At 40.2% G+C, this 26,678-nt stretch overlaps 2 protein-coding genes across 4 annotated transcripts in view; one reads left to right on the plus strand and one right to left on the minus strand.

Annotated features, from left to right (window-relative positions):
- Positions 1-230: 230 nt before the first annotated feature.
- Positions 231-26,678, plus strand: part of LOC144053705 (uncharacterized) — a 51,831-nt gene continuing 25,383 nt past the window's right edge. Inside the window, exons 1-4 of one of the 3 annotated variants that reach the window (XR_013294495.1) lie at positions 231-427; positions 717-783; positions 3,359-3,475; positions 6,736-6,953. Coding sequence is in view for 2 of the 3 variants with exons in the window: in XM_077568442.1 (XP_077424568.1) it covers positions 780-783; positions 3,359-3,475; positions 6,773-6,871 (220 nt within the window). In the remaining variant the exon portion in view is untranslated. Of the gene's footprint in view, positions 428-716; positions 784-3,358; positions 3,476-6,735; positions 6,954-26,678 lie in introns of those variants that run through there. The other 2 variants (XM_077568442.1, XM_077568443.1) reach the window with 2 other exon arrangements.
- On the minus strand, positions 8,474-21,578 carry ciartb (circadian associated repressor of transcription b). Its single transcript, XM_077568094.1, has 6 exons — positions 21,426-21,578; positions 18,276-18,621; positions 17,518-17,593; positions 15,641-15,719; positions 11,440-11,566; positions 8,474-9,908 (listed from the first exon to the last, which is right to left on the minus strand). Exons 2-6 carry the CDS (start codon positions 18,579-18,581, stop codon positions 9,522-9,524), a joined length of 975 nt encoding a protein of 324 aa, XP_077424220.1. The 5' UTR covers positions 18,582-18,621; positions 21,426-21,578; the 3' UTR covers positions 8,474-9,521.

Genomic DNA, 26,678 nt, shown 5'->3' on the forward strand with positions numbered 1-26,678 from the left:
ATTTCAAATTTTTGTGATGGGTGGAGCAAGAGTCTCACTTCCTGTTATCCTTTAAGAAAATCCTCCTGTAGTTTTTGATTTCTCTTAGTTTAATTTATGTCAAAATGGAAATGCCTTTGTATTTGAATAACCTTGCTTTTTTTTTCAAGTTTGAAGACTGGTTAAAAAAAAAAAGTTAAGAGTGAGGGTGAGGGTGGGGGAGAAGTAAACAAACTGGCATGAACCAGGAAGTGGGGAAGTTGATAAAGGAGACACACGTTAATTAGGAAGGGTGTGTGGGAGAAAAAGACGGCAGGCCTATATGAAATTAAATGAAATATGTATTCTACAAAAAAAATTGTCACAATTCAAGGACAAGAAAAGGCTGTGACTGTGAGCATCACGTCCGTCGTAGACTTTACATGCGTGGAACTCCTTCAGCATTAAAGTAAGTACGGCTGTTTAGCTAGCTGTCAAGAGCTACAGTGTTAAGTTAGCTGGTTCACTTTTCTTATTCTAACAATTTAACAATAACAACATTGTTTTTTAAGGATGTTGTTAAACTTACATTACTTATTTGGCTGTGGTGTGAGCTCAGCTAGCTAGCTAGCATGCACTAATTTATCTCTGCCAATGCCAGTGTTTCTAAAAATGGCTAAAATGAAACCCCCCCCCCCCTTTTTTTTTTTTTCTGTATGAACCTCATCCACATTTGGGAACTCCTTTAAACCACCAAGTTTTGAAACGTGCCTGATTACTTTGCTTGGAGAAAAAATACATATGGACAATTTATAATCAACATGGGTAAGTTGACATTTTTGGGTCGATATCTATATTTCTGACATTTTTTATTTAAACTAATTTAAATATTCATTGAAATATGTTGTTGAAGACTCTTACTGTTGTGACTTTGACAAAAACTATTCTTTCAGTATATTTCCTCAATGAATCATTTTCCCTCTATTTTTATTTTTTTTATTTTTTATTTTTTTTACTATTTTACTTGAGGTTACATGGTGACAAAGTGGTAAGAATGTGGTAAGCATGCTATGCAGTCGATAAAAAGTTTTCAGGTGCCCAAACTACGGCCCCTATTTGCGGCCTGACATACATTTTCTAGCGGCCCTCAGTATACGTAAAAACAAAACTTTTCAGATGTTGAATATGTGGGGGATTGTAAAAAAAAAACATAGTCATTCCCAATCAGTGTGACGCACCTGACAGCTACTAATACTTATGCTATTAATAATAATAATACAAATAGTAAAACTACTCTAAACTACGGCCGGGAGGTCATTTGTGGCCAGACGTTCATTTTCTAGTGTCCCTAACTTATATGTAGAAGATGTGGGAGGTTGTAAAACTAAAATGATGTAAAATACTAATAAATTCGATTTAGAGTTTATATGCAAAGAAACTTTTTACAATTTAACCATAAAATTTTGTGTTTGTTAGGACTCAGGAATTATGATATCCCCATTTCAGGAGCAAAAAAAATTCCCTCCACTTTCTGCGTCAAGGTTTAATTTGTGAACATCTCACATGAATGAAGATCCTGAAGTAAACACTGCTTTACAAATTGTCATCTTATTACAGATTACTCTTGTTTTGGTTCTCATTGTGGAGATCTGCTCAGGACATGGGCCGATCTATTTTACCTTGTTGCGGGGCCATGGACCACACCAAAATCCCAAACTATTTGCATTTTCATGTTCAAGAGGTTTTAGAAATAAGAAAGAAAGAAAAAACACCCACACAAAAATACTAATTTTGGACACCCCTGCTCTAAATGGTCCATGGGTGTGAATATGTCTGTGAATGGTTGTTTTGCCATTTGTTGCCCTGCAATGACTGACAAGCAATGCGGGGGAAAGTCGCTGCTTTTTCAATAAAAAGTTATTGCGGCTGTAATTCACGAGCTGTCACTGCCGACTTACTAACCCCTCATGGCCTTGTTAACAAAGTGCGCTATGCAGTGACGGCCGTGCTCTTACTGGCATGAGCTGAGATAAGAGAAAGTATTTGGCTGCGTGCGTTCAGTCTATGTATTCAGAATATCTCGAGGCTGGCGACTGTAAATATTTAAGCCGTGCCTCACTGATATACGAGACGACGGCTTTGTACGCGTGATCGTTGCTCGAGAGTGAAGCGACGGGCCTTACAGGATGCTGCTCATGTGACAGCCTCGCGGCTGGCATGCTGGGATCAATTCTCTGGTTTCCCTCCTAAGAGCTTTTCGGGATGAGGGGATACCAGAGGTTTTATGATGGGATGATCAACTGGGTGGTGCGTTCACACAGACAAAAAAAAAAAAAGACGTATGAAACATCTTTATGTGTCACTGCTTTTGTCTAATAATATTAATCAGTGTTGTGTGTGTGTGTGTGTGGTGAGTTTGTTTGATTTAAACTGTATTTATTTGAGCTAAACCCTTCTAATTTTTAGTTTGTAGGCAAAATGATTGTTACACACACAAGGGCTTAACTCTTTATTTACTTGTGATTAATTCAATATTAGCACCACACTTGTCTACATTGGCATCGTTGTTCATATACTGTGCAAAGTGTGCATACTTATATTGTGTTGAGTTTCCACTACTGTATTGCATTCATTGCTTGAGGACACACATTTGTTGCCATTTGACAATAGCGGCACCTAGTGGTTGTTCTGCAATACTACATCAGAATAATCTAAAATATTTTCATTTAATATGGTTTATTGAATATATAAACGCAATATAAAATAACAATGAAGGAGAGACAATAAAAGTTAAAGAATGAAAATAATCATTTGAAGGGAGTGGGGAGTAGTACAAAAATGTATCTAGTTCTACCCCCTATCATGATAATGTATTAGTGAGTTATTATATTTAATAATGTGTCAAATGTAACAAATGAAAAATAAACAAAACATGCTTTTCTTAAAAGCACAAATAATATTAGTGTACATTTTCATACAGACATCTGGACTGTGAGGCAAATGAGCTAACCACTGTTTTATTCTGCAGGCCACAAATTTACCAACTTTTAAAGAAACAAATCTATTGTAGAGAAATACGTTATTTATCTTGTAATGGAAATTAAATTATCACCGCAATATTCACACATAAGCAGTATTAGTACAGTACAACCAGCAAAGCAAAAATGTATTCATTAAAATACTTAAAAAAAAAATATATATATATATGTTGCCTAAAAAAGTTTTTTTTTTTAAATGAAAAAAAAAAAACATATTTAGAAGTTGTGTGTTGGTATAGTCTAATTTTTCTTACTGCAGTATTTATACATTTATTTGAAAGTATAAAGCTAGTGATATGAAGTATTATGTATTGACGAAGATTTACAACAAAAAATGACCAAGCTTTTTTTTATTTTTTTAGAACTACCAGATATTATATATATCTGCCCTCTTCACAATTCTACATCAGCCACCCACACTCTTTGTCACAAAATGGAGGCTGCCGCTGACTACAGTTTCTTTTCATGTCCTGAAGCAGGTACTGGCCAGGTGTCTCAACACTTTTGCCCATATGGAGCATATTCTTAGAGCACATACAATGGATTATCCATAATTATCTCTTCCGTCCTGTGCTGTCTCCGAAATAGACTCGTATGTCACATGAATGCATCATGTACGCTTGTCTCACCTATCGGGGTAACCTCTTATGTATTCCATCCAACAACTAAATGTCAACATTTCATCCCTCGACCCCCCCCCCGTTGCGCGTCTTATTGTGGCTGAGCGCCTCGTCGGATGATGTGACAGCAGAGGCCGCGCGCCGCTCTCCAGACCTGTGGCGCCATTAATCCATTAATCATGTATAGCAGCCTCTCACTTTATCTGTGTGATCGTTAGGCATACTTTAGCATGATCATCACTCTGTGGAAATGAGCTCCTGGAGGTCGCTTCCATTATTCATACCTACACGCGAGCGGCCTATTTTTGGTAATGAGCTTTAATGAAGTCGGACCGTTTTTAGGTGCCGTGCTCTTAATATGTCAATGTGGTCTCATCGACCTTACTTTTTTTGTTCTTTTTTCTTTTTTTAAACATCTTTCAGTTATCTGATTAGTTACCTGTGTGATTCAAACTACTGTGTGTATAAGTGATGTGATTGATGAAGATGGACTACTGGTAATTCATGTCTTTTGATTGACGTGTTGTGTTAAAACAACATTGGGTCCAACAAGGCTTCAAAAGGGCTAATAACTAATCTCGCAGACAGCTTTTGCCCAAGGCCTGTATTTCTAATATCATTCCTGATTAATATGGAAGGTGCGTACTTGCATGTTCCATTTTCAGGCAGCGATTTGCATTCATCAATTTTTAAAAACGCCTGCTCATCAAGACAGATTTGGGCGTAGCGTAAAAGCTTTTTCAGACCTCTCGTGGGCAGTCCATCTGTGGGCTGGCGACTGTAAATATTTGAGCCATGACCCACCTAGTCGGCTCCTTTTGTAGCATTGTGACGGCCCCGGAGTGAAATGACTTGCCTTCCAGTCAAGCATGATACTGTGGTCTGATGCAGCTCATGTAACAGGATCTACGCAGTACTAGCCGCCAGGGTCATTACATCACAGGCCCGCTCAAGCTGCTCACTCGTTGCTTGCTGATGAGGTTGTGCTAAATGTTTTTATCTATCTATCTGTCTGTCTGTCTGTCTGTCTGTCTGTCTGTCTGTCTGTCCTCGTCTTGTCTGTCCTAGTCCTGTCTGTCGTTGTCCTGTCTGTCTGTCCTAGTCTTGTCTGTATGTCCTAGTCCTGTCTGTCTGTCTTAGTCTTGTCTGTCTGTCCTAGTCCTGTCTGTCTGTCTTAGTCTTAGTCTTAGTCTTGTCTGGCTGTCTGTCCTAGTCTTGTCTGTCTGTCTGTCCTAGTCTAGTCTATCTGTCTGTCTGTCCTAGTCTTGTCTGTCGGTCTGTCCTTGTTTTGTCTGTCCTAGTCCTGTCTGTCTGTCTTACTCTTGTCTGTCCTAGTCTTGTCTGTCTTTCCTAGTCTAGTCTAGTCTCTCTGTCCTAGTCTAGTCTGTCTTTCCTAGTCTAGTCTAGTCTCTCTGTCCTAGTCTAGTCTTGTCTGTCCTAGTCTAGTCTGACCTAGTCTAGTCTATCTGTCTGTCCTAGTCTTGTCTGTCTGTCTGTCCTAGTCCTGTCTGTCTTTATTTTGTCTGTCTGTCTGTCTGTATGTCCGAGTCCTGTCTGTCTGTCTTAGTCTTGTCTGTCTGTCTGTCCTAGTCTTGTCTGTCTGTCTGTCCTAGTCCTGTCTGTCTGTCTGTCCTAGTCTTGTCTGTCTTTCCTAGTCTAGTCTAGTCTCTCTGTCCTAGTCTAGTCTTGTCTGTCTGTCCTAGTCCTGTCTGTCTTTGTTTTGTCTGTCTGTCTGTATGTCCTAGTCTTGTCTGTCTGTCTTTGTCTTGTCTGTCTGTCTGTCCTAGTCTTGTCTGTCTGTCCTAGTCCTGTCTGTCTGTCTGTCCTAGTCTTGTCTGTCTGTCTGTCCTAGTCTTCTCTGTCGGTCTGTCCTTGTTTTGTCTGTCCTAGTCCTGTCTGTCTGTCTTACTCTTGCCTGTCCTAGTCTTGTCTGTCTTTCATCGTCTAGTCTAGTCTAGTCTGTCTGTCCTAGTCCAGTCTTGTCTGTCCTAGTCTAGTCTAGTCTAGTCTTGTCTGTCCTAGTCTAGTCTAGTCTGTCCTAGTCTAGTCTGACCTAGTCTAGTCTATCTGTCTGTCTGTCCTAGTCTAGTCTAGTCTTGTCTGTCTGTACTAGTCTAGTGTAATCTAGTCTAGTCTAGTCTAGTTTAATCTAGTCTATTAATCCAATCTAATGAACCATGCAACATCAGCGTTTTCAGCCTAAAGTTCCACAGTGAATAGCAATGCTTGTAGGTTTGAGGTAAGACCTTTTGCCTGTGGTCTAAAATCAATGGCGATCCGAGCAGCAGAATGCTGCACGTGCTTCCCGTATGAGCGATCAATGCGCGGTAGAGTGAAGACGCAGCTCAGGCTAGCACAATATTCCCACAGCAATATAAGTGAGGGACAACATTGATTTGCTGCCACCAATACACTGTGCAACAAACGTCTGCATAATAAATAACAAGATTTGCTATTGATCATCTCCCGCGCAACCACAGTTTATCTGATTAACCAATACTGAAGTGAAGATTTGCAAACTGCCCAGAGCTGTTTAGCACGCCACTGAGAGAAAGTGTGTATAGATTTCAGTACCTGCAAGGGGATACTGTATTTTGGAATTCGGATTAATAAAGATGGTAATTAAAGAAAATAAAATGCGAAATTGAAAAGTCCATTAATACCGGTAATCTATAAAAATGATAGATTTGTTTTTCATATGTGAGAACGTGAGCATAAATGGCATCGGTTGTTTATCTGCCTTTTGATTGTGTCCCACCTCTTGACCATAAAAAAAGCGTTTGGCTTTTGGGGCTTTCCTCCAGTAAATTCAAAATTTTTCCCAATAAATGACTCTCTATGCCTCAGGGAACGTACATGCAAGTTTCCTCCAGGAAACATTTCTTCTGTGACGTGTCCGTGTTTTGTTTAGGAGTGAACCTCAATAAATTGTCTTTATATGCCACTGAAGCCCTTTTAAGGTGACATTTATGGTCCTTGCCCTTTTGTTCCCTGCGGTTTTCCTAGCACGTCATTGGTCTAGCATGCTCACCAATGCAGCTGTATCACGATGTGCACAATGTGTGATCTGTTCCATCGTGCCGTGAGACAGGTGCCTTTTTTTTTGTTTGTTGATGCAGCTCTTCCTATCATTCACGACCACTTCCTGTCTGCCAGGCGGATCCGTGCCAGCTGTCCTTGGATGCGTGCATGCGCGCCCAGGCCATCAGCCTCGCCCCAGAGACCGAGCTGCAATGCTGACGCAGTGCAGTCAGGGTAACAGACCTTTATGTATCCTGTCAGTCACCTTTTTTAATCTGTGTTTTTAAAAAAAAAAAAGAGAAGAAAAAAGAAAGAGCCTGGGATTAAAAAAAATAAAAAATCCTCTTAAAATTGAAGACAATATGTTATGATTTACAATGCTTACCATCTAACCCTTATGAATTGGGTGTGGAACAATATTTGTGATGATATTTGTAGGCGGACATTACAGAGCATTAAAAATCCTCCGCCTATAGAGGGCAGTATTCAATTTCACAACAGCAGACATTCTGTTGGCAATTTATATCTACAACCATTTCTTTATTCTTTTGCCAACCAGTGGTATTGATAGACTATCAAATGGGAGACAAGCGTTATTTTATTCATTCTATTTTACAAACAGGAATTTAACAACATGTCTATTATTGTAATAGTTGGTATTTGTAGTGGTGTAAAACTGTATTGCATCATACTGAGACTAGTTTATATAATTTCCTTATTTAGCTCATCAATGTTAGGGGGCAAAAGATCAACAGTTAGTTCTAAATGGGGAACCGACTATTATAATATAAAATTGTGTTTACTGTAGCTGTAATTCTCAAGGGATCCAATACATTTCACCGAATACTTCACTGTTTAAATGTCTTTATTTAAACTTGAAAATCATTTTTGTTGATCAAGGTGACTTTGTCTTTTCAATCTGCTGCAGTCCAATTAGCATTATTAGAATCAATTTTAAATAAGTATTAAAATTGAGGGGGTGCCCAAAAAAAATCGACTGATTTAGTATGATTCATAATCGATTTTAAATGTCCCCAAATTGATTTTATTGAAATTATTTTATACTGTCTTGGCCTTGTTTGTGTGTGCCTTTACTGGGAACGCTGTTCATGTTGCACCTGATTTTGCCACTTAGGGGCAGTGTAGTTCTGCATGTCCTAATACACAGTTAAGTTGGAGCCACATTAGAGAGTAGAAGAAAAAAGTCACAATCAAGTTATGCCAATAAAAGTTTTTTTTTTTTTGCAGCGTAGGAAGAGCACATGTCAGTGAGTAATGTTAAGATGCTTCTCTGTATGTATTCCTGAAGCATTTTGTATGAATAGCCGTTCTTTTGAGTGATAAAAGTGCCACGAGTAGCATGTTAATTAGCATTAGCGAGTCACACTGAAATAGATCATGACGATTCTTTGCTCATCTATAAATTGAAGCAGAACATCATTGCCAATCAAATCGACAATCGATTTTGAATCGAATCGTTAGACAGTCAAAGATTCCCACCCCTAATTGAAATGTAATTATTCTTAAAGCATCTTCTTATAAAGCACTCAATAAAAAACTAGATGGGCAAGTAATGATACCAGGCATCATATCGGGCCGATGCCTGACTTTATTTCAAGGTCTTGTGGCCATTTTACGATCAATAACTAGTAATTAGAATGGGAAATTGCCATTAATTCCATGCAATTTAACAAAAAATGCTATGTTGGGATATATTGGTCTTGGTGGCGGAATTTTAATGTGTCAAAAGTACTAGTGGTATCGGATTACTCACACTATCGGTCTGGCAAAAAAAAATGGTATCGCACATCTCAAGTAAAAACAATCAACAGTCAGTTTGCATTGAACAAATATACACACATTTATTTTGAAAGTATAAAATTTCACACTATAAAGGCCACTTTTCAGAGTAAATCGACAACCTCTCTTGTCGGGCTTACACGGGGAACAACCTTGCCCCTGCTCTGCTGGTCTTAACATACTGTCTGAGTTCTGTGGCAAAACATAAGAATTGTTCTACTCCACCACAGAAACGGGTTGGCAAGAACTGAATAATTTACGCTTTCCAAGTGAATGAATGGCAGGAGAGTGACTGACAATTCCTGATTTTGTACAATCCAGCCTTGGAGCAGGAAATCCCGACACTTCTCTCCGCTTTATTACACCGGCGTGCAGGCACAGCTTGACGTTACAGGCACTGTTTGCCTTCTACTGGGAGACTCAAAAGCGGACATTCTTTACAACGGCGCCACTAGAGGGACCCCTGCGGCGGGAACGTCCCCGAGCACCGAGCAGGGCGGTTCGTGCTTCAGAGCTGGCTGTTCGTTGCCGGCCGGGTTCACTGCAAGATCCGCTTGAGGTGTCCAGAGAGGGCGAGCGATGCGTTCACATTCCCCCGCTCGCCCGTCAACTGTGATGTGGCGCCCGCTGAGGTAGAAGAGTTGTACCAAAAAAGACTTATTTTCAAAGTATGAAAATGAGTAACAGTCACAGAAATAAACTTAACAGAGCGGAGTCATGAGAAGGAGAAAATAATGTCACATTTTCAGCACAACAATATGTAGACCGCTGCTGACTTCTCTTCACCTCGCAGGCAAGATGGCGCGTTGACAATTACTCAAACGGGAACCGTCGGACCTTCAGTGGGACCTCAAAAAAAAAAAAGCGACCCAAGAGTGCAAATGACAAAACAAAAAGGGAACCAGAGCAGACACTTGTCATGTCCGACCGAGAGGGCGCGTTCCCACACAGATGGTACAACACGTTTGTCTTCCACACTAAAAAGTACACCTGGCACGTCCCTTTTGAAGGCTGGAATGGGTGAAGCGAGCTAAACTGGCCTCCACGGTCGAGTCAGGGGGTAAGCAGCCCTTCCCCATGTGGACTAGGACCAGCTGCTGTCCATCAAACCCGACGCCCGCTTGCGGGTGATGATGCTTTCCGTGGACTTGAGGAGGCGCTCTAGACACGGCGCGTTGATTTTCCCCGGCGGAGGCCCTCTGGGCACGGAGTCTGTCTTGGCGGGGCTATCCGTGCTGGAGGACACGGCGCTGTCCTGCGTTAGGTCTCTAGGGGGCGCCACGTGCCGGGGCGCGGGCTGAGGCTGCTCCGATGTCGGGGAGCAGATGGGAGACGTGTGGAGCCATTTCAGGTTGTTGGCCGAGTAAGCGCCGGGAGGTGTGAGGTACGTGACTCGCAGGGGTTTGGCGGCCAGCGGTGATTCGCTGAGGGCGACGGGGTTCACTGCCGCGGTTGGCGTCACGGGGGAAAGCTGTTGAGGAAATAAAGAGCACCATGTAGATTGGTTTAATTGATAAGACGAAGTTCTCGCCAGATCCTATAGAATATGTTGTTGTGATTCTGTGTGAGCAGATATTATGCAAAAGAGGAATTGAAAGTAATGCGTCGGCTGAAAATGTAGCAAGTCATGCTATTGCATGTCTGGAAACCAAAGGGACTCGTTTGTTTGGGGGGTGTAGTAGGGCTGTCACTTTCGATTACTTTTAGAATTGATTATTCCATCGATTCATCGAATAATGGGATCAAATTTTATTTCACATTTGAGCGTAATACAAAACCATTTTCCCCACTTACTGTTTATTAACCAATTATTGTTATTCCTTTAGTATTTTTTGGGGGGGATAAAAAGACCTTTTTGAAATTCAGTAACTGATTCAGTCATTGTTTTCCAAAGTAAAAGTAAATGTCTTATTTTGATTAAATACAAAAGATAATCAGTCTACTCTGAAGGACTACATAAATCGGACAATAATTATTGTTGACTGAAATTGGAGGATTTGGACAATTTTTATTTAAACAATGCTCTAAACAATGACTTGATTATTAAAATAGCTGTCGATTAATTTGATAATCGATTACTTTCGATCGATTAATTTTGACAGCTCTAGGATGTAGCAGTAAGGAGCATTCCATACATTGTTGTGACTATTCCAGCACTAAATTGCTTATGGCCTATATTTTTTCTTGAACATGACGCGCACATTTTTGGAGAAAATCAACTAACAATAATTACAGACATCTCAACAAGCAGAAGTAATCTTTTAGGCCAAGCGAGGCACAGATATTACAATACAACATGATAAGGATTGCACTCTACAAATTATATTTTAAAAATATATATTTTTTAAAGTAAATTTCCTGGACTTATCACGATTAGACAGTAATCTATGAGTCAATTCATGTAACAGTAGATTCTCCTTGCTTTTAAAGTCTAATTAACTCTATTATACATTTATATGCTGGCTTTGTTAAGATCTACAGGTAGTTGCCAACATTGCTCTTACTCAAGACACCTGCTGATGTCAAGCTAACCCAAGCAGCCAATAAATCAAAAACGATCTGCTGAAAGATATCAATAACATTCTTTGCCCTTATGACAGGGACTGCAATGATTGGCATCTTTCACAAAGTTTTGATTATAGTGTACCAATGTAAGAGTAGTTGCGCAACAGAGGTGAGGAGAAGTTTAAAAAAATAAAATAATAAAAAACCACGAGGGTGTGTACACCTTGGCAAGAGAATGTCACAGAATGTTCTGACCTTTATTATTCCCTCAGGGACACTCCTTCAAAATTACCTTTTCTCCTCTGCGATTGTTCACGTGGAACACGAGACAGTTAATACTGCACGCCAGTAAAAATAGCTTCCAATCCTCCCTTAACGGTTTTAGACCAGCGATTGGGTAATAATAGAATTTTAATCCTCATTTCCCCGCCGCGTCATTATGTTCTTCACAGCAAGAGTTTTTTTTTTTTTTTTTTTTTGTAAAACCCAAACTGTACCTTGAGTTTCTTGGTAGGAACGGCTTCCTCTGTGTGGGTGGCAGCCGGTTGGTGGAAGGGTTTTACATTGGGGAACCAACTCTTCAGCATCTCCTCCATTTTAAGAATTATACTAATGTATTTCTCCCTGGAAAAAAAAAGGCAAAGAAACAAAGAGAGTGAGCAAAAAAAAAAAAACGTATGAGCTACGGTTGCATGAATCTGAGTAATCTGCCTGAAATCTTGCCAACCGCAATGAAATGAAATCTTATCTCTCTTTTAAGCTCATGCAGGAAATATGCACTCTCAAAGAGCCAAGTGAACAATTACGCTCTTACAAAAAAAAAAAGAAAAAAAAAAAGCCTGCGCTCCATGTGTGGGGAGGAAAATTCTCCCTGGTACATTTCTCACATGTTTGGCTCTCACACGTGGCCTCGTGTATAACAGTTCCACTCGCCTCTAAATTTAAAAGCACCAAAGCCGCCACCGTGAAAATAAACTAGCCTGCGTGACGCATTTCTCGTCGGAGGTGGGCAGAACGTGGCGGCCCTTTAATTTCCAGCCCATATAAACCAGATGGTGGGCAGGGATTAGCCAGTGTCATACGATCAGGACCTTCTTCCCTTACTCCTTTCACAGCATGTTAAATTCATGTGAAAGATTATCTGTAACAGTGAGTGCTAAAAAAAAAAAAAAAAAAGTCACTTTGATCCTATCTGCCATTGTGTGGCTGTTGGAGCTGCCAGCTGGCAGTAGAGGGGGGGGGGGGGGGCAAGAGGGGATTTAGATCCACCTTCCAGCCTCGACCCAGACTATCTACAGGGAGAACTGCCACACCCACTCTTTGTCTCCTTGATGACGGCGGCAGCTGGCAGCTGAAGGCAGCAATTAGCGTGTGCCCACTTAAGCTGATGCCAGAGCACCGGCACTGGCGGCACGTTGCACGCAGTATTCAAATTAAGTCGCTGGTTCATTCTTAGACAGTCAAGAGTAATCACATGTATTGTAACGGAACTGTTGCTTCGGAGTACTGGTAGTTTTATTTGCATATGGTTGCATGCAGAAGTTAGAGTAGAGTGATTATATTTGGTCCAATGCAAAAGCCCGTTTTATATATTTATATAATATAAAAAGGTTCAACAGCATGCACTTGTATATTATTTACCACTTGCGCATTCTAATAGGTCAAATAAGAAACTTTTGCCTTGACAAAGATCACATTTAAGCTTCTTTTTTTATGCTCATAATCGCACCTTACAGTCTATATTTTTTAAAGGCGGGGACTTAAGTTTTCACTCAGAAATAAACACTTCATAAACACTGGATATATACACATGAAATCCTTCTCAATCAACACCTCTGGGCTTCTGTTATTGTGTGGTGGTGATTTTGTCATCATCAGACCCCCCCCCCCCCCCCCCCTGTATTGTGACATAACAAGGACATTTTTTGGGCGGAAAGTCACTAGTCTAGTTTCCATCCAAATGTTTCGGAATTTTTAAGCGAATTTTGTGAAAATGCACAAAATGGACATGCGACTTGTGCCTGTTTCTATCTGTTCTTCTTTTGCAAATATTGACAGAGGACTCCGCCGCTGTAGGTGGCGGTATACACCATAGCGATGCGATCCACCAGTAATTTAAAAGAAGAAGACGACCAGGATGCGATTGACGTTGTATGAGTTTGCTTGTGTAATTCTGGGTAAACCGTAGCGTTTCTTTGCTGTTTTCCATCTAAAATAGCATTAATATTCACTTCTTTAATTAATTTAAAAAATATTTCAGTTTCATCCCCCCCAAACATACCATACTTTATCGTCCGCCATTGCTTTGTGACTACAAACGTACATGTGACGTGTATCCGGTTTTGTCAGCGTTTATTTGCGCAACCTGTTTCCATAGCCTAAATTAGCATTTTCGTTTTTTCGATACACTTCAAAATCCACCCCCTCCAAGTGTAAAAACTTTTTTTTTGCGAATTTTGGGCCCTTTTTTTGAATTTCTAGCATTTCCGTTCAGTTTTATTTTTCGCATTTCTTGTAAATTTTCAATCAAAATGGGTGGATGGAAACCTAACTAATGTTTACCCTTCCAGCCAATCACAGAGCGGGGGTTGAGCCATGGGAGGAGTCCGTTTTCAATTGTTTGTTCACAAACGGTCAAAACATTTTAGACCGTGTTTAAGATATATTTTTATTATTGAGCTATATTTGGCCACAGTTCACCCCAAAACATGTATTGCATATCCATTTTTTTTGTTCTAGGAGACTTTTTAATCCTCCCTTTGGTTTTCTGAGGAAAAAAAAAATCAAAAACAAAGATTTGGCAAGACCTGCTTTTCATTGGACTGCCTCCCCTCCCCCATTCACATCTATTGTGAGTCACAACATACCGAATTTCCCAGCGGAACCAATGAAATACTGTGGTTACTGTATCTCTCATGAAACTAAATAGGTACCAAAACAATAGAAATGCCTCTTTGAAGTCAAAACAGAACATTGTTGTCTTAGTAAAAGCTAGATTTTGGATAAGCTCTTGTGTCGGATTTTATTAGATTGTGCAAGTCTAACCTATAATCCGAAAAGAAAACTATCAAAATAGACAGTATTCAACTCCGTGGTACACACGTACAATAGCAATAACGCGTAGAGAAAGGTTCGGCTTTAAGGAGCGGTGATCTCACCACGCCATTATAGCGTCTAATCAAGCAGAGGCTGGAGTGCCGCTCCCACATGGAGCCTTATTCATTTTTAACGAGATGCCCGACTGCAGCGAGACCCTGCAATCTCTGCAGTAAATTTATCCCGAAAACGTGTGGCGGGGAGTGGAGGGGGGGGCATTGAAACCCGCTGTGTGCCATGTGTTGCAGCCATGTTGGATTCGAGGGTGCCAAACGCAGGTTCTACAAGTTTCCAAAAGTTGTGTAATAAATTGTACTTAGGATTTAGCTTTCAGAACGGTAACCATTTATTTTCACACTTGAATGGATGCTTGACTCATCGAGACATTTTCAACAGAGAAGATAATATTTTGTCCAGAATTAATTTGATAACGTCATTATTTTTCATGCACAATTAAGGCTTTTAAAAAACATTTTTTCACTTCCTTTTGACTGAAGATGACATCTCCTGTGCTTAGGAAATGGGTAACGACCAATCACGGCTCACCTGTTTTCTGGGTTTGGTCTCCAAACTGAGCCATGATTAGTCGTTACCTATTTCCTCAGCACAGGTGATGTCATCTTCAGTCGACAGCAAGTGGCAAAATTATTTTTTAAAGATATTAACTCATTCACTCCCAATCATTTTCACTGAAGCAACCCCCTTCGCTCCCGGCTGTTTTACTGGATTTTGACTGATTTTGCAAGTCCCCCAGAATATTGTGTTCTATTGCTATAAAATCATGGAACCTACCGAAAGAAAGATTAGAGTTTCTTCTTTTATCAGGATTTTTTTTTATTATTTATATATATATATATATATATATATATATATATATATATATATATATATATATATAAATATAATTTTTTTTTATCTGTTTCCGTTTTGCAGCAATTAGCATTACAATATAGGTAAGTTTCATCATTATTCACAAATCTGTTTAGAACTGTGGGGAAATCTGCCCGTTTGCAACATGGGCCGTGTTGATCTCTTATACTCTGATGCCACCTGCTGGCCGTTTTTGTGATTACTACCATTGCTTCACCCGTTCTCTGCAGTTCAAACTTACTCACTTAAAACATTTAAAATGGAACGTATTCTTACGTTTTGGGGAGCAAATGAGATAATATAGGCAAATATAATCACTTTTTCTATAACCCGTGTTGTTCACGGGTTTTTGCCACTGAACCACTGAATATACACTTGAAATTCTATCTTGTCGAATCTGTGGGAACAGTTTATAGAAGGCCCATAAGCTCATCCTTGGATGAGTTTTGTGTGTGTGTGTATTTGGAGGGGGGGCAGGGGGGGTCCTTTACAGTTGACACCATCACACATTTTTGGAATGAGAACAGAGAGTGTAAGCCAGGTGCTCTCTCGGGTTCAAGTGACCTCTGACTTCTCAAGTTCACAACAAATCCCACAGGTGCACTCCAAATTCTTATAGAAAGTCTTCTCAAAATACTGTAATGTCCTTTTTTGTCCATATACTGTGTTGCAATTTAAAACAGAGCTTTGTTGCACGTGTTGAAGTATTAGGTGTTAGTTGAGGACACATACCCCAAGTAAGGGTTTTGTAGAACACCCAGGATCCTTTGGATTCGGTCCATGGCAACACTCTCTTGGAAACTGCTGAGCCCTGGAGAAGGAAATGTTGTAACACATGAGCTGAGTTGACGGCAGGACAGAGCGGAGTGTGCAGTACAGATGGCTTGCGTAAAACGTGCATTTGTAGAGCGTGTGTGTTTATGTGCTCTCAAAAACAGTCTCCTCCTCTTTGTGGCTTGGGTAGCGCAGGGTCACATAAGGTTTTGGGATTATAAAGTGAACAGGCTGTCTGACCATGACGCGATCCTTCCCTTCCTTGCTGAGGCCTTTGCAGTGCCTATCAGACCAATAATTAAGAGTGGCTCTCGCCCTGTACAAATGTGGGTACACTATGTTCTCACTCCACTTCGCCAGGCATCTCATTTACAGTGGCTGAAGTGTGACATTGCTAGTTGTCAAGTTATTAAAAAAAACAAAAAAACAACAACATTTAAATGAAGGGTGTTATAATTAGTGGGGTAATTTTGAGTTAAAGTTCCTTTCACACCACAAATGTCTAATGACCGCCCCTTACTTTGAAAGCCTGTACTGGGGGAATTCCAGTCGCAACGCAGCAGACATGTCCACTTGAACATTTAGCACTAATATATTTAATAATAATGCATATATTTGTGGAGACTGTTATACATTATTAACATTTTTAATTACTTATTTCATATATTAACTATGTTAAAATGTTTTATAGATGTGTAGAGTAGGTGAAATAGTGTTGAACTCAGTATAATTTGACTTTAACCTAAGCTGGTACCTTGTTTTGTCTTAAATTCCTTCTTTGTGTCCTTCGTGAGAACAGATTCTGCTTTGAGAGAGCGCACACACACACACACACACACATTCTCTGTTCGCACCATCACTCACGGCCACTCTAAATCCAGTTCAATTTGTTTGTGAGATATTGTTTTGGGAAAAAAGTACGAAAAGTACCCTGAGAGTATATTTTGTCTAAAAGACAACACAGCTGCGAACTGTGTACAAAAATTCCATTATGTAACATATTGTGTGAGAACCAATCTGTTTTACTTATTCATGATGGGAGGAGAAATAGGTGTTCTCCTACTGATTTGGATTCTATAAAAGCTTTATTCCGCAAAAGAGGGGGCACACGCGCACCCTGGAATTCCACCTTTTACGTGATGTTCAGTGTTGTGTGACCGGAGATTCTCTGTAATAAATCATCCTTGCAAGGAGTTTTTCTCACAAGAAGTCTATCTTCAATTTTTTGGAACACGCAAAAAAGGACAAATAATTAGCCTCCAACAAGACTGGGGTCAAGTTGTATTTTACCATTTTAAAAATGTGCAGAATTTCACAAGTTATTTCATGTTAAAGATGAGATAGCTCTTACACGGAGCTGTTACCAATGTCCTACAAATACAATTATGCCATCTAGTGGCAGAAAAATCACAAATCAATATCACACATGTTTTTTTTACAGTACATCTTTTTAATTTTAACTAAATTTTATGAAATAACTGTATCAATGACTAAAAGATGCAGCCATATTTCTATTAGTTTAACATTTTTCCACTTTTGCTTGACAAGAGTATGAAAACTTTTATTGTACATTTAGAACAGATATAAAATTTGTGATTAGGTTAACTATTGAACTCATGCGATAATTACGAGTAAAAAAAAATTTATCGCTCGACGCCCCTAGTTTAAATAAATTATTCTCCCCCACCTCACCCCCCACCACCACCATGCGAGGCTATTTTAAGAGATTGCCTTACAGTTAAATATGTGGTATGTAAATACCCGTTTAAAATTGCACAAATGTGTATTTTTTGTTAATACACACACACACAAAGTACATAAAATAGGAGACTTACGTTCTCTGTATCTCCCTGAACGAAGGCCATTCAAGATTGATGACAGTGGCTGAATGTAACATTGCAGCTCCATGCACTGAAAACAATAACACATTGATTTGAAATGAATTTCTTTAGGCTCATATACACAAAATAATACAGTTGGGTACAGTTCTATTTCATCTCTGCTGACAACATGACAACAGAATTTAGCTTAACCCATGCAGCCCTCAACTTTAACCCCCCTTAATCTGCTTTATATAACATTTGCATCGAAACTACAGCGTATCCGGTATGGTGCCAAAAAGGCGGAGCTAGACCCACTGCAGTCTGTCAATAATTCAAGAGAGAATCATCATATCCATGCAACATTGGAAACGCGATGTTGAAAACTCAACGCATCTAATAAAGCAAACAATCATGATGCCAGGAAGAAAGAACTTACAATGCTCAATGTTGTCCTTTGTTTACTGTATGAGTTCTTCTTATTGATTAATACATAAAGCAGACCACTTGAAATGTGGAATAAATTAATTAGGCTTTCAACGGCTATTCGGTTTAAAAAGTTGCTAGACATGACTCAACCCCCGTGTCTCCGCCCCTTGTTCTGTGGATAGGATTTATAGCAGAAAACATGACTAACTCTGCTGACACTGGTGAGTTGAGGTGGACATTTACCGCGCATCGTGTTATTCATGAGGCACTTGTAAAAACGTCACACAGTTGATACCGGTCAGAGGCCTCGGCCCAGTTTTGTTGACACCAACCAGTGAGCTCACCTTTCGGGTGAAAAGTCGCCCCTTCTCAGACTGACTGGAAATGATCCGTCCTCCCTCCTCCTCCGCGAGGCTGTGACGACGCTTCGTCTTCTCGCCTTGTGTTTTACACAGTTCAATGGCGTTCCTTTCCCACGTTTCCTTGCAACTGGAAGGACGCCCCCTTGTGGACGCCTCGTGGCCCCAGCGGCTGTCGGTGGAAGGGGCATCCGACTGGTCGCGCGTCCTCTCCGACTCCTGTTCGCTGGTGCTGTCCTCAGTGTCGCTAGCGAGCCAGTCGATGGAGTTGTCCGAATCTGTAGCAGACATCCTTGGCTGCAGGTTTTAACTACCACTGACCATCACTGACCTGAAACAGAGAGTTACCATTAATATCGTCAAACAGTACAATGCGCTTGTGTTTTTTAATGGGTTTAAGGTATCCAGACACTCTGAATTTAGAGTTGTGTTTCTAAGCACTAAGCTCTACTGGAAGAGGTGCAGCGTAATTAAGGGCAAGTAGAAGAGGTAGAGGAAGTCCCCGACTGACTCCTGTAATAGTTATTTCCACAGAGCAGAGAGAATATATGCCTATGAGTATTCTGTACACTCTATTTGAATGTGTTGTTGCTCTGTGTGTGTTAAAGGAAGCGGTTGTTGGTTTACAATTACGTTAACATCTTTGCTAATTTCCATTAGCCAGTGTATAGCATTGTTAGCATAAAGCTAGTGAACTTTAATTCGATGAAATTATAGTTTGGTTGAACATTTTAGTGTTTGAATATACAATGGTTAATGCTCTTTTGTTTTGTAGAATTCAACTGAGAGTGATAAACATGAAACATGTTGAAAAGGCATTAATAAGTTTAGACTTGTTTAAAGCGTGTGTCAGGGGTAAAACAATAAAAAGTAAAAAAGAGTTTTATATGGTCTACTCTATACATTACAGATTTTCATCTATTTACAATTCTGAGCTTATGTCACAAATCAAAATGACGGTTTTATGTTGCATTTGAGGAAATCGGATTTACGCTACCACACGAATGTCTCAGTTCCAATCCTCAAAGCATTCAAGGCAAATGTAAACAACAAAGATGACATGTACATGTTGTCACATGAACATCATGATTGTATTTACATTTGCCTTGAACACTTTGAGGTTGGAACTGACGCAACCCTAGCGGGATGAATCCAATTTCCTACTTTCCTCGAATGCAGCATTTTCTCGGTGAAAGGACGCTCTCCGCTCATTGAAAAGCATTGGACTTTGGTTCGTTGTAATTTGAGTTGTGAGGATTATTTTTGATTTAAAAATGTGATCAAATGTTGTTTGACTACTATTACAATATGCCTGGTTTCCATGCCAGTCACGGGCAAAATTGAAGAAACATCAGAAATGCCAGGATGTTCGGAATTGTCCGTTGCGGTTGGGTCTGTAATATATCCCCCACAATAAATGACGGTTGACTGTAGAAGATATAACCACAAAGTGTTCAACTAGAAGTCTAAACCTGTATAAATGTACAAAATGCCACATGAAGTCTCCATTAACCCAACATCTCCAACTCGCAAGAATATAAAGGCAGCTCAAAGCAGATGGTGATGACCACATTCACTTGTTTGTTTTGCAGACTTAACACCCGAGCCAGTAAACACAACGACCAGTCTGGCCAAACATCCAAAAGCTTGCACAGCAATCCTGTGCATCCTACAAATGTTCCAAAGCGCCATTATGGTGACATCCCAATTCCCAGCATCACAAGTACACAAACGGGAGACACGTTGTCAGCAGGCCTCCTAGCTGCTTGCTTGCTCTGCACTCATTCATAAACATTGCTTGTTTTTTCAAGGAGGGGGGTAGGGATCGGCCACCATGGTGACCACTGGCTCAGACGGACCCTTAGATGTGGTGACAAAAAAAGAGAAGAGACGGTCTCAGAATATCACTTTCTGGTGGCCTCACGCGTTTCCTCAAATCTCTCGCCATGTGCAGGAAGCAAAAGGAACATTTTGAGCACAGGGGATTATTTGGGGGTAAACTAGAATGCTTTCGCGCCTGCTATGTCTCTCACTTCCTGTGAAATTTGTTGGGAAAGAGAGTTAATTGCTCCCTGGTTCTTTGTCCCCTCTGATCTTATCTCAGAAGTGACGGGGTGGAGCAAACGTCTGCAGATTCGACAAGACTAGACAAACCCAAAAACAAAAAAAATGACCCGAGAAAATGTTTGGGCAGTGGCCAGGTTGCTGCGCAACAGGGCAAACAGCTGCGATGGACGAGTCGGGGAGACAGAAATCGATTGATATTACACTTTAGACAGAATAAATCCAGAAAATTCACTTCCAAGGCTAAAGAGGACATTAATAACTACAGGGTAACAGAGGACACACATTTACGCCATGCCCTTGTGTCAAAGTGTCTGCCACCGCCTCCATAGTTTAATCTCATTTAATCCAATAATACTACACTATAATCCTCAATGTCTGTACTATAAATTAGAAAGAACCAAATGGGTAATGATGACACTCCTCTTAGACATTAAAGACGACGACTGTGACATGACTAAATGTATAATTAAATTTTGGATTGGTTCTATTTGAAGTTACAAAACATACACCTGACACGTGTCAAAATACATGACCAGGTTTTTTTTTTTTTAATTACAATACAGACAGTTCAAACCAATACATATGTAAAATTAAATGTTCAATTCTTTAAGACCACATTCAATATCCGCATTTACCTGTGTAGTAGGTGGGGACCTCTAATTGAGATGCCCACCACTTTAAACACATAAATCCCCAAAACATTTACTCTGTTTAAAAAAAGAAAAAAAACGGTATGATGTTGTTGCCCCACGAAGAGCAAAAGTAAATGAGGTTCTATCGGCAGATGTTCAGACACAATGGACTTCCTCATCAATGGCACTAGCAAATTTGGAACACGCACAGTGAGATTATACAATCGAAAAGCACACAAAGACACACGATGAAAGAAATCATTCTATTCAAACTACCACACCACGTGTTCCGTTATTAATCCTACTACAACCGGCATTTGTCTTGAATGCAGTGAATTCCCCTGGAGGATTTTGACTAAATAATCATTCACAAAATGTCCCAATCCTGGCAGAGATCGACGTTTTAACATGAAGTGGATCTGAAGTGGACACGTACCTTTCCCACTGTGGATCGGACCGGTCCTGTTCCTTTGTTCAGCGGGGGTGAATAGAGCGCGTGTTCGGACCCGGAGCTGAGCAGACGTGCTGTACGTGCTCGGAGCGAATGCGTAGGTCTAGCGACCCAACGAGTAGCCCGTGTTGCTTCTCCCGAGACAACGTGTCTGAGGGGGCGGGGCTACGGGTGGCGGACGAGCCCATTTGCTCTGGTGGAGGGCCCGTCTGACAAATGGGCTTGTTCGCTGCGAGCAAGAATCGCGGGATAGGCTCAGCCGGTTTACATATGTAAATGAGATGCAAAAGAGACAAACACGTGAACACGCGGCTCGGTTTCGTTTCAGCTGGGCGAAAAGTCAACTTTTTTTTGGAGGAGGGGGCGGGGGGCATTCCAGAAGCGTTCTTCCTGGTTATGTCATCTGGACACCGTGATGGCTTTGTGGCGCAGCCTTTTAAATGCGTAGTCAGCAAGTTAAAGAAGGACTAGTACTAGTAAGAGTTTGCACATTTGAATTAGCTGTTTGTTTTAATAGATAAAGTACTAGTTAGGTAATCTATACAAAATTTAATTTATACCATTATTATGTTTAAAGGGCTGTTATGTAAAATGTACTCTTTTTTTTATTATTTTTATTTTTTTTATAAAAAGTTATTTTCTACCAATATTGATCCAGGGGAGACAAAACTACTCTCACTCTCTCCTTAAGTAGACATTCAGATAAAAAAATAAAAATGAAAAAAATCAAAGTAGTCAACTCCTTTCCTTAAATTAATAAAGTAAAAAGTACTGCCTCTGATGTACTTTAGGACAACAGTAACATTATTTTTTAAAATAGTTAATCAGATAAGACACTCATTTGGTAACTTCGGATAAAAAAAGTTATCTGCGGGCAAAATAGTTTTCCTTTTATTTACTCAATAGTGCTCATTGAGAAGGAAAAAAACACTGAACACACTATCAAAGCAACCTGTTCCCATTGCTTTAAAAACTTCGTGAACTGAGTTTTTTCAGTGTGTGTGTGTGTGTATATATATATATGTATACATATATATATATATATATATATATATATATATTAGACTTGAACAAAAAGACTGAAAATATTGTCATTCATTCTTGAACAAAAGTTGTTGATTTAAAAAAACAACAACTCAGATTTCATTAGTGCAAAAGTATTTGAACCTCTCACTTAATCGCACATTGCACTTCCTTTTGCAATGAGAACTTCATCCAAACACGTCTTTCACATCTACTTTGGGGGAATTTTTGCCACTCTTCCTTGCAAAATGCAGCCAGTTGAGAGAGGTTGGATGGGCGTCTAGCATAAACTGCCCGCTTCAGGTCCCCCCACAATATTTTAAAATAATTTACGTCAGGGTTTTGACTGGGCACATCTAGAACATGCTAATAGCAAATAGATGAAAAAAACACTAATTCAGCCTTTTATTTATTTATTTTTATCTTGTCACGTGCTCAACCTTGGTGGAGGCTTGTGCGCCACTTTGTTCCACTTTATATGATGTGTTTACGCACAACACCTTAATATATCTGCCTGCCCGGATAAGAAGCCCCCTCAGTGAGGCCAGACAAGCATGCCAAGCCTGGAGGCACAAGTGAGTCATGAAGGCTCTCTCTCTCTCTCTCTCTGCAAACGTGATCACGTGCGCCTGAGAAAACATCAAGTCAAACACCAGCCTCATGTCCCCGGCTCCCATGTTTGGCGTGACCAAGCTAGTTGAAGAATGTGTTTCCCTTCACGCTGCATGTGATGAGTCTTTAGTGGCGCATTAAATGCAGAACGGCATCTGGTAGCAAGACTTTTGATGTCATTTTGTGACAAAGTTGTTTAGTTGACGGAGCTCACTAAAAGCATGTTTGTGAGTTGTACAATTCAGGTTTGCCCAGCAAAGTCACATTGTGGAACGATAAACTGATCTGGCTTGTGCTTCCACAGCTGTGCAGGTGGTTGTAGGGTTGGTGATAGCTGCGTCAGTAGTGACGCCATAGCATGACATAACTTCACTTGAGTCAATAAAAAACAGGAATGTGACGTGATACAGTGCTGACATTATCAATGACAATCTAATTTCTGTCTTGAGCAATTGCTTGGAATGGACTGCAGTGTGTCTGGTTTTGTCCTATCAATGGAAGGGTGCTAAAAAAAAAAGTTATTTTCCCCGGCCACCACCGGCCCACTGACGCTTTTAGGACGGTTCTGAACTAAACTTTACTACGCTACCAAAAGCCACACACACACACCCACAGACGTCATTTTAAAGCCAGACGTCTCGTGGCACAGCCAGCCGCTCTTGTTAATTTTTAAATGTGCTGTGAGGCGCTTTCAAATAGTTTCCCGTCGTCGTGCCGTCCAAGCCCAGGTCCTCCGCTGACCCCAGACTTGGTGACGACACAGAGCTTCCGAGCAAACTCTCATTTCCCCTTTTTGTCTTGGAGGCCTCCAAGCCGTAGTGAATGCATCATCCCCCCTCAAAGCACAGGAAACAAGACATTTATTTGGCATCAAAGCAGCAGTTCGGGCACATGTTTGAACCACTTCAAGGCAAGACTAAAGAATAAGCGGGTCGGTTTTTGGACACTGACTGACTGCCCTTTGTATTTTACAACAATGGGGAGCGCGTATATAGGACTGACATTGGCAACTAAATAACTCAGGAAAAAGACTCTTTGTGGTCTTTGTGTTCAAATTAACTTTGAGCATCATGTGATAAGACACTAGCCGTATCAAGGACACATTTACAACTCGCTAGTCACTATAAAATAGGAATTTAGTTCCGTTTGCATTGTGAACATTTGTGATGTGTAATAAAATAACAGCTGCAATGGAAAAGTAAAGAATAGAGCGAGACTGCAGTTCTGATTTATCGCCACAGAATTCTTAATTATAAGAAAACATGAATAACAAATATATTGCACATTTTCTCAAAGATGTTAGCAACTGCTGGTCTGCAAATTAAGTACCGGTAGGTCTGATCTGGGGTTGCCACGGCCACCATACTATTCAAATGTTTGAATTACAACATGTATTTAATCCGTAACATTGTACCTCAAGATACAAGTGACGAGTTTTTTTGGAATATGAGTCATCATCCAGGCGTTTTTTTTTTTTAGCTTTGACTTGTGTTAAATGATGATATAATTTATCATCATTTGCGTGTTCCAAAAAATGGAGATAAGACTTCTTTGTGACAAAGACTCCTTGCAAGGATGATTTATTACAGAGAATCTACGGTCACACAACACTGAACATCACGTAAAAGGTGGAATTCCAGGGTGCGCGTGTGCCCCCTCTTTTGCGGAATACAGCTTTTATAGAATCCAAATCAGTAGGAGAACACCTATTTCTCCTCCCATCATGAATAAGTAAAACAGATTGGTTCTCACACAATATGTTACATAATCAAATTTTTGTACACAGTTCGCAGCTGTGTTGTCTTTTAGACAAAATATACTCTCAGGGTACTTTTCGTACTTTTTTCCCAAAACAATATCTCACAAACAAATTGAACTGGATTTAGAGTGGCCGTGAGTGATGGTGCGAACAGAGAATGTGTGTGTGTGTGTGTGTGTGTGTGTGTGTGTGTGTGTGTGCTCTCTCAAAGCAGAATCTGTTCTCACGAAGGACACAAAGAAGGAATTTAAAACAAAACAAGGTACCAGCTTAGGTTAAGGTCAAATTATACTGAGTTCAACACTATTTCACCTACTCTACACATCTATAAAACATTTCAACATAGTTAATATATGAAATAAGTAATTAAAAATGTTAATAATGTATAACACTTGCGAATACTAACTTGAGATATAAGCGCTGTATGGTGGTAGCAAAGTAAATTCAACTTAAGCCGCGCTAAGTAGCAGTTAGGCAAATAGTGAACAATTAATCAAATAAGAAGCTTCAAGATGTGTATTGATTGCCACTCCTTGTTGAAATGTACTGCTAAAGTAAACATAAAACAAAGAGACTTACATGTGTGTTTAAAACAAACACAGCTTTGCCTTAGTAAAGTATACACTGCTTAATGCGACCAAACAAGCAAAACACTGTTGACATGCTAACAGTTAGCTTTGATTTTCCTGGTTCTAGACGTAGCGGATATGAGAGCGCGAAGGGTGGAGCAGCATATCCTTTATACTGCTTCCTGTTGGCCAAGGGATTTGTACGAATGAATTCATTTCTGTTCATTTCAGTACGAGTGTTTTGAGTTTTGAGCGTGGTCACAAAACAAATTCAAATTCATTGTATTTATAAGGACAAACTAGTGTAATATTTAATTCACTTTAATTCATTGTCATTTTCTTGTTCTTCTCTGATTGGCTGATTTTTTTGCCTTATACAGTAGTTTTGACCTCAATTAAGTCAGTAAATATCAATTCCTTGCCCTCCTGTAATGCCACATGGCAGCAGATGAATAAAAGTCCGAAGACCAGAGTTTCTTAGCTGCTCCAATACCTTTTGTTGAACACGGCTTGTTGCAAACGTGGCCCTCGTTCACGGCTCTGTCATTCAATCCCCTTTTGAGGGGATGTATTTTTATATTGGCACGTTCTGCCGTCAGGATCCGAGATGAGTCAAGCGACACAAGCTTGCACTGCGATTGTCATTTAGTCACAGAGGATGACTTGTTGTTTTGGTTCTCACAGTTGGCTGCGTGCGTCTGCTTTTAATTATATAATTTCATTTTCTGAATGGGAGGCAAAGGCGGACTCTCACGCCCAATTTATGACATGGCAGATGTTTTACACCTACCATGTCTTTTCATGCACGTGTTCAATCTTCGCCACACCTCATACTGTTCCGAATGAGTTTTTTTTTTTATGCATTGTGGCCTTTTTGTGGGGGCTCCTTATAAATGTGTGAAGAAAGTCTAAGCAAATACGTTTTCTTATGCAAAAGCTTGCAAGTAGCTTCGCCTGACCTAAACTCTCAGTGTCACAACGTGCCGCTACCTGCCAGTGTGCTTCAAGAGGATATGGGTGCATGAGCGAGAGTGTTTGGGTGTTGTTGGCATGAGTGTGTGTGTGTGTGTGTGTGTGTGTTTGTGGTTACCGACCGACAGCTGTCCACATGATGATCTGTGACTCAGCTTTGTGCACCCTGGCTTAAGGTCGTACTCCCCGCTTGTCCTCAAGTGTCATTTTGACACTATTTAAGTTCAGGTTTAGGCTCGAAGTAGAGAATGGCTGTTTGTGTGTATTTGTACTAGGGCTGAATTAATCGAATTCAAGTCAACA

The sequence above is a fragment of the Vanacampus margaritifer genome, chromosome 6 (genome assembly GCF_051991255.1).
Source record: "Vanacampus margaritifer isolate UIUO_Vmar chromosome 6, RoL_Vmar_1.0, whole genome shotgun sequence".
In the NCBI taxonomy this organism is placed as follows: Eukaryota; Metazoa; Chordata; class Actinopteri; order Syngnathiformes; family Syngnathidae; genus Vanacampus; species Vanacampus margaritifer.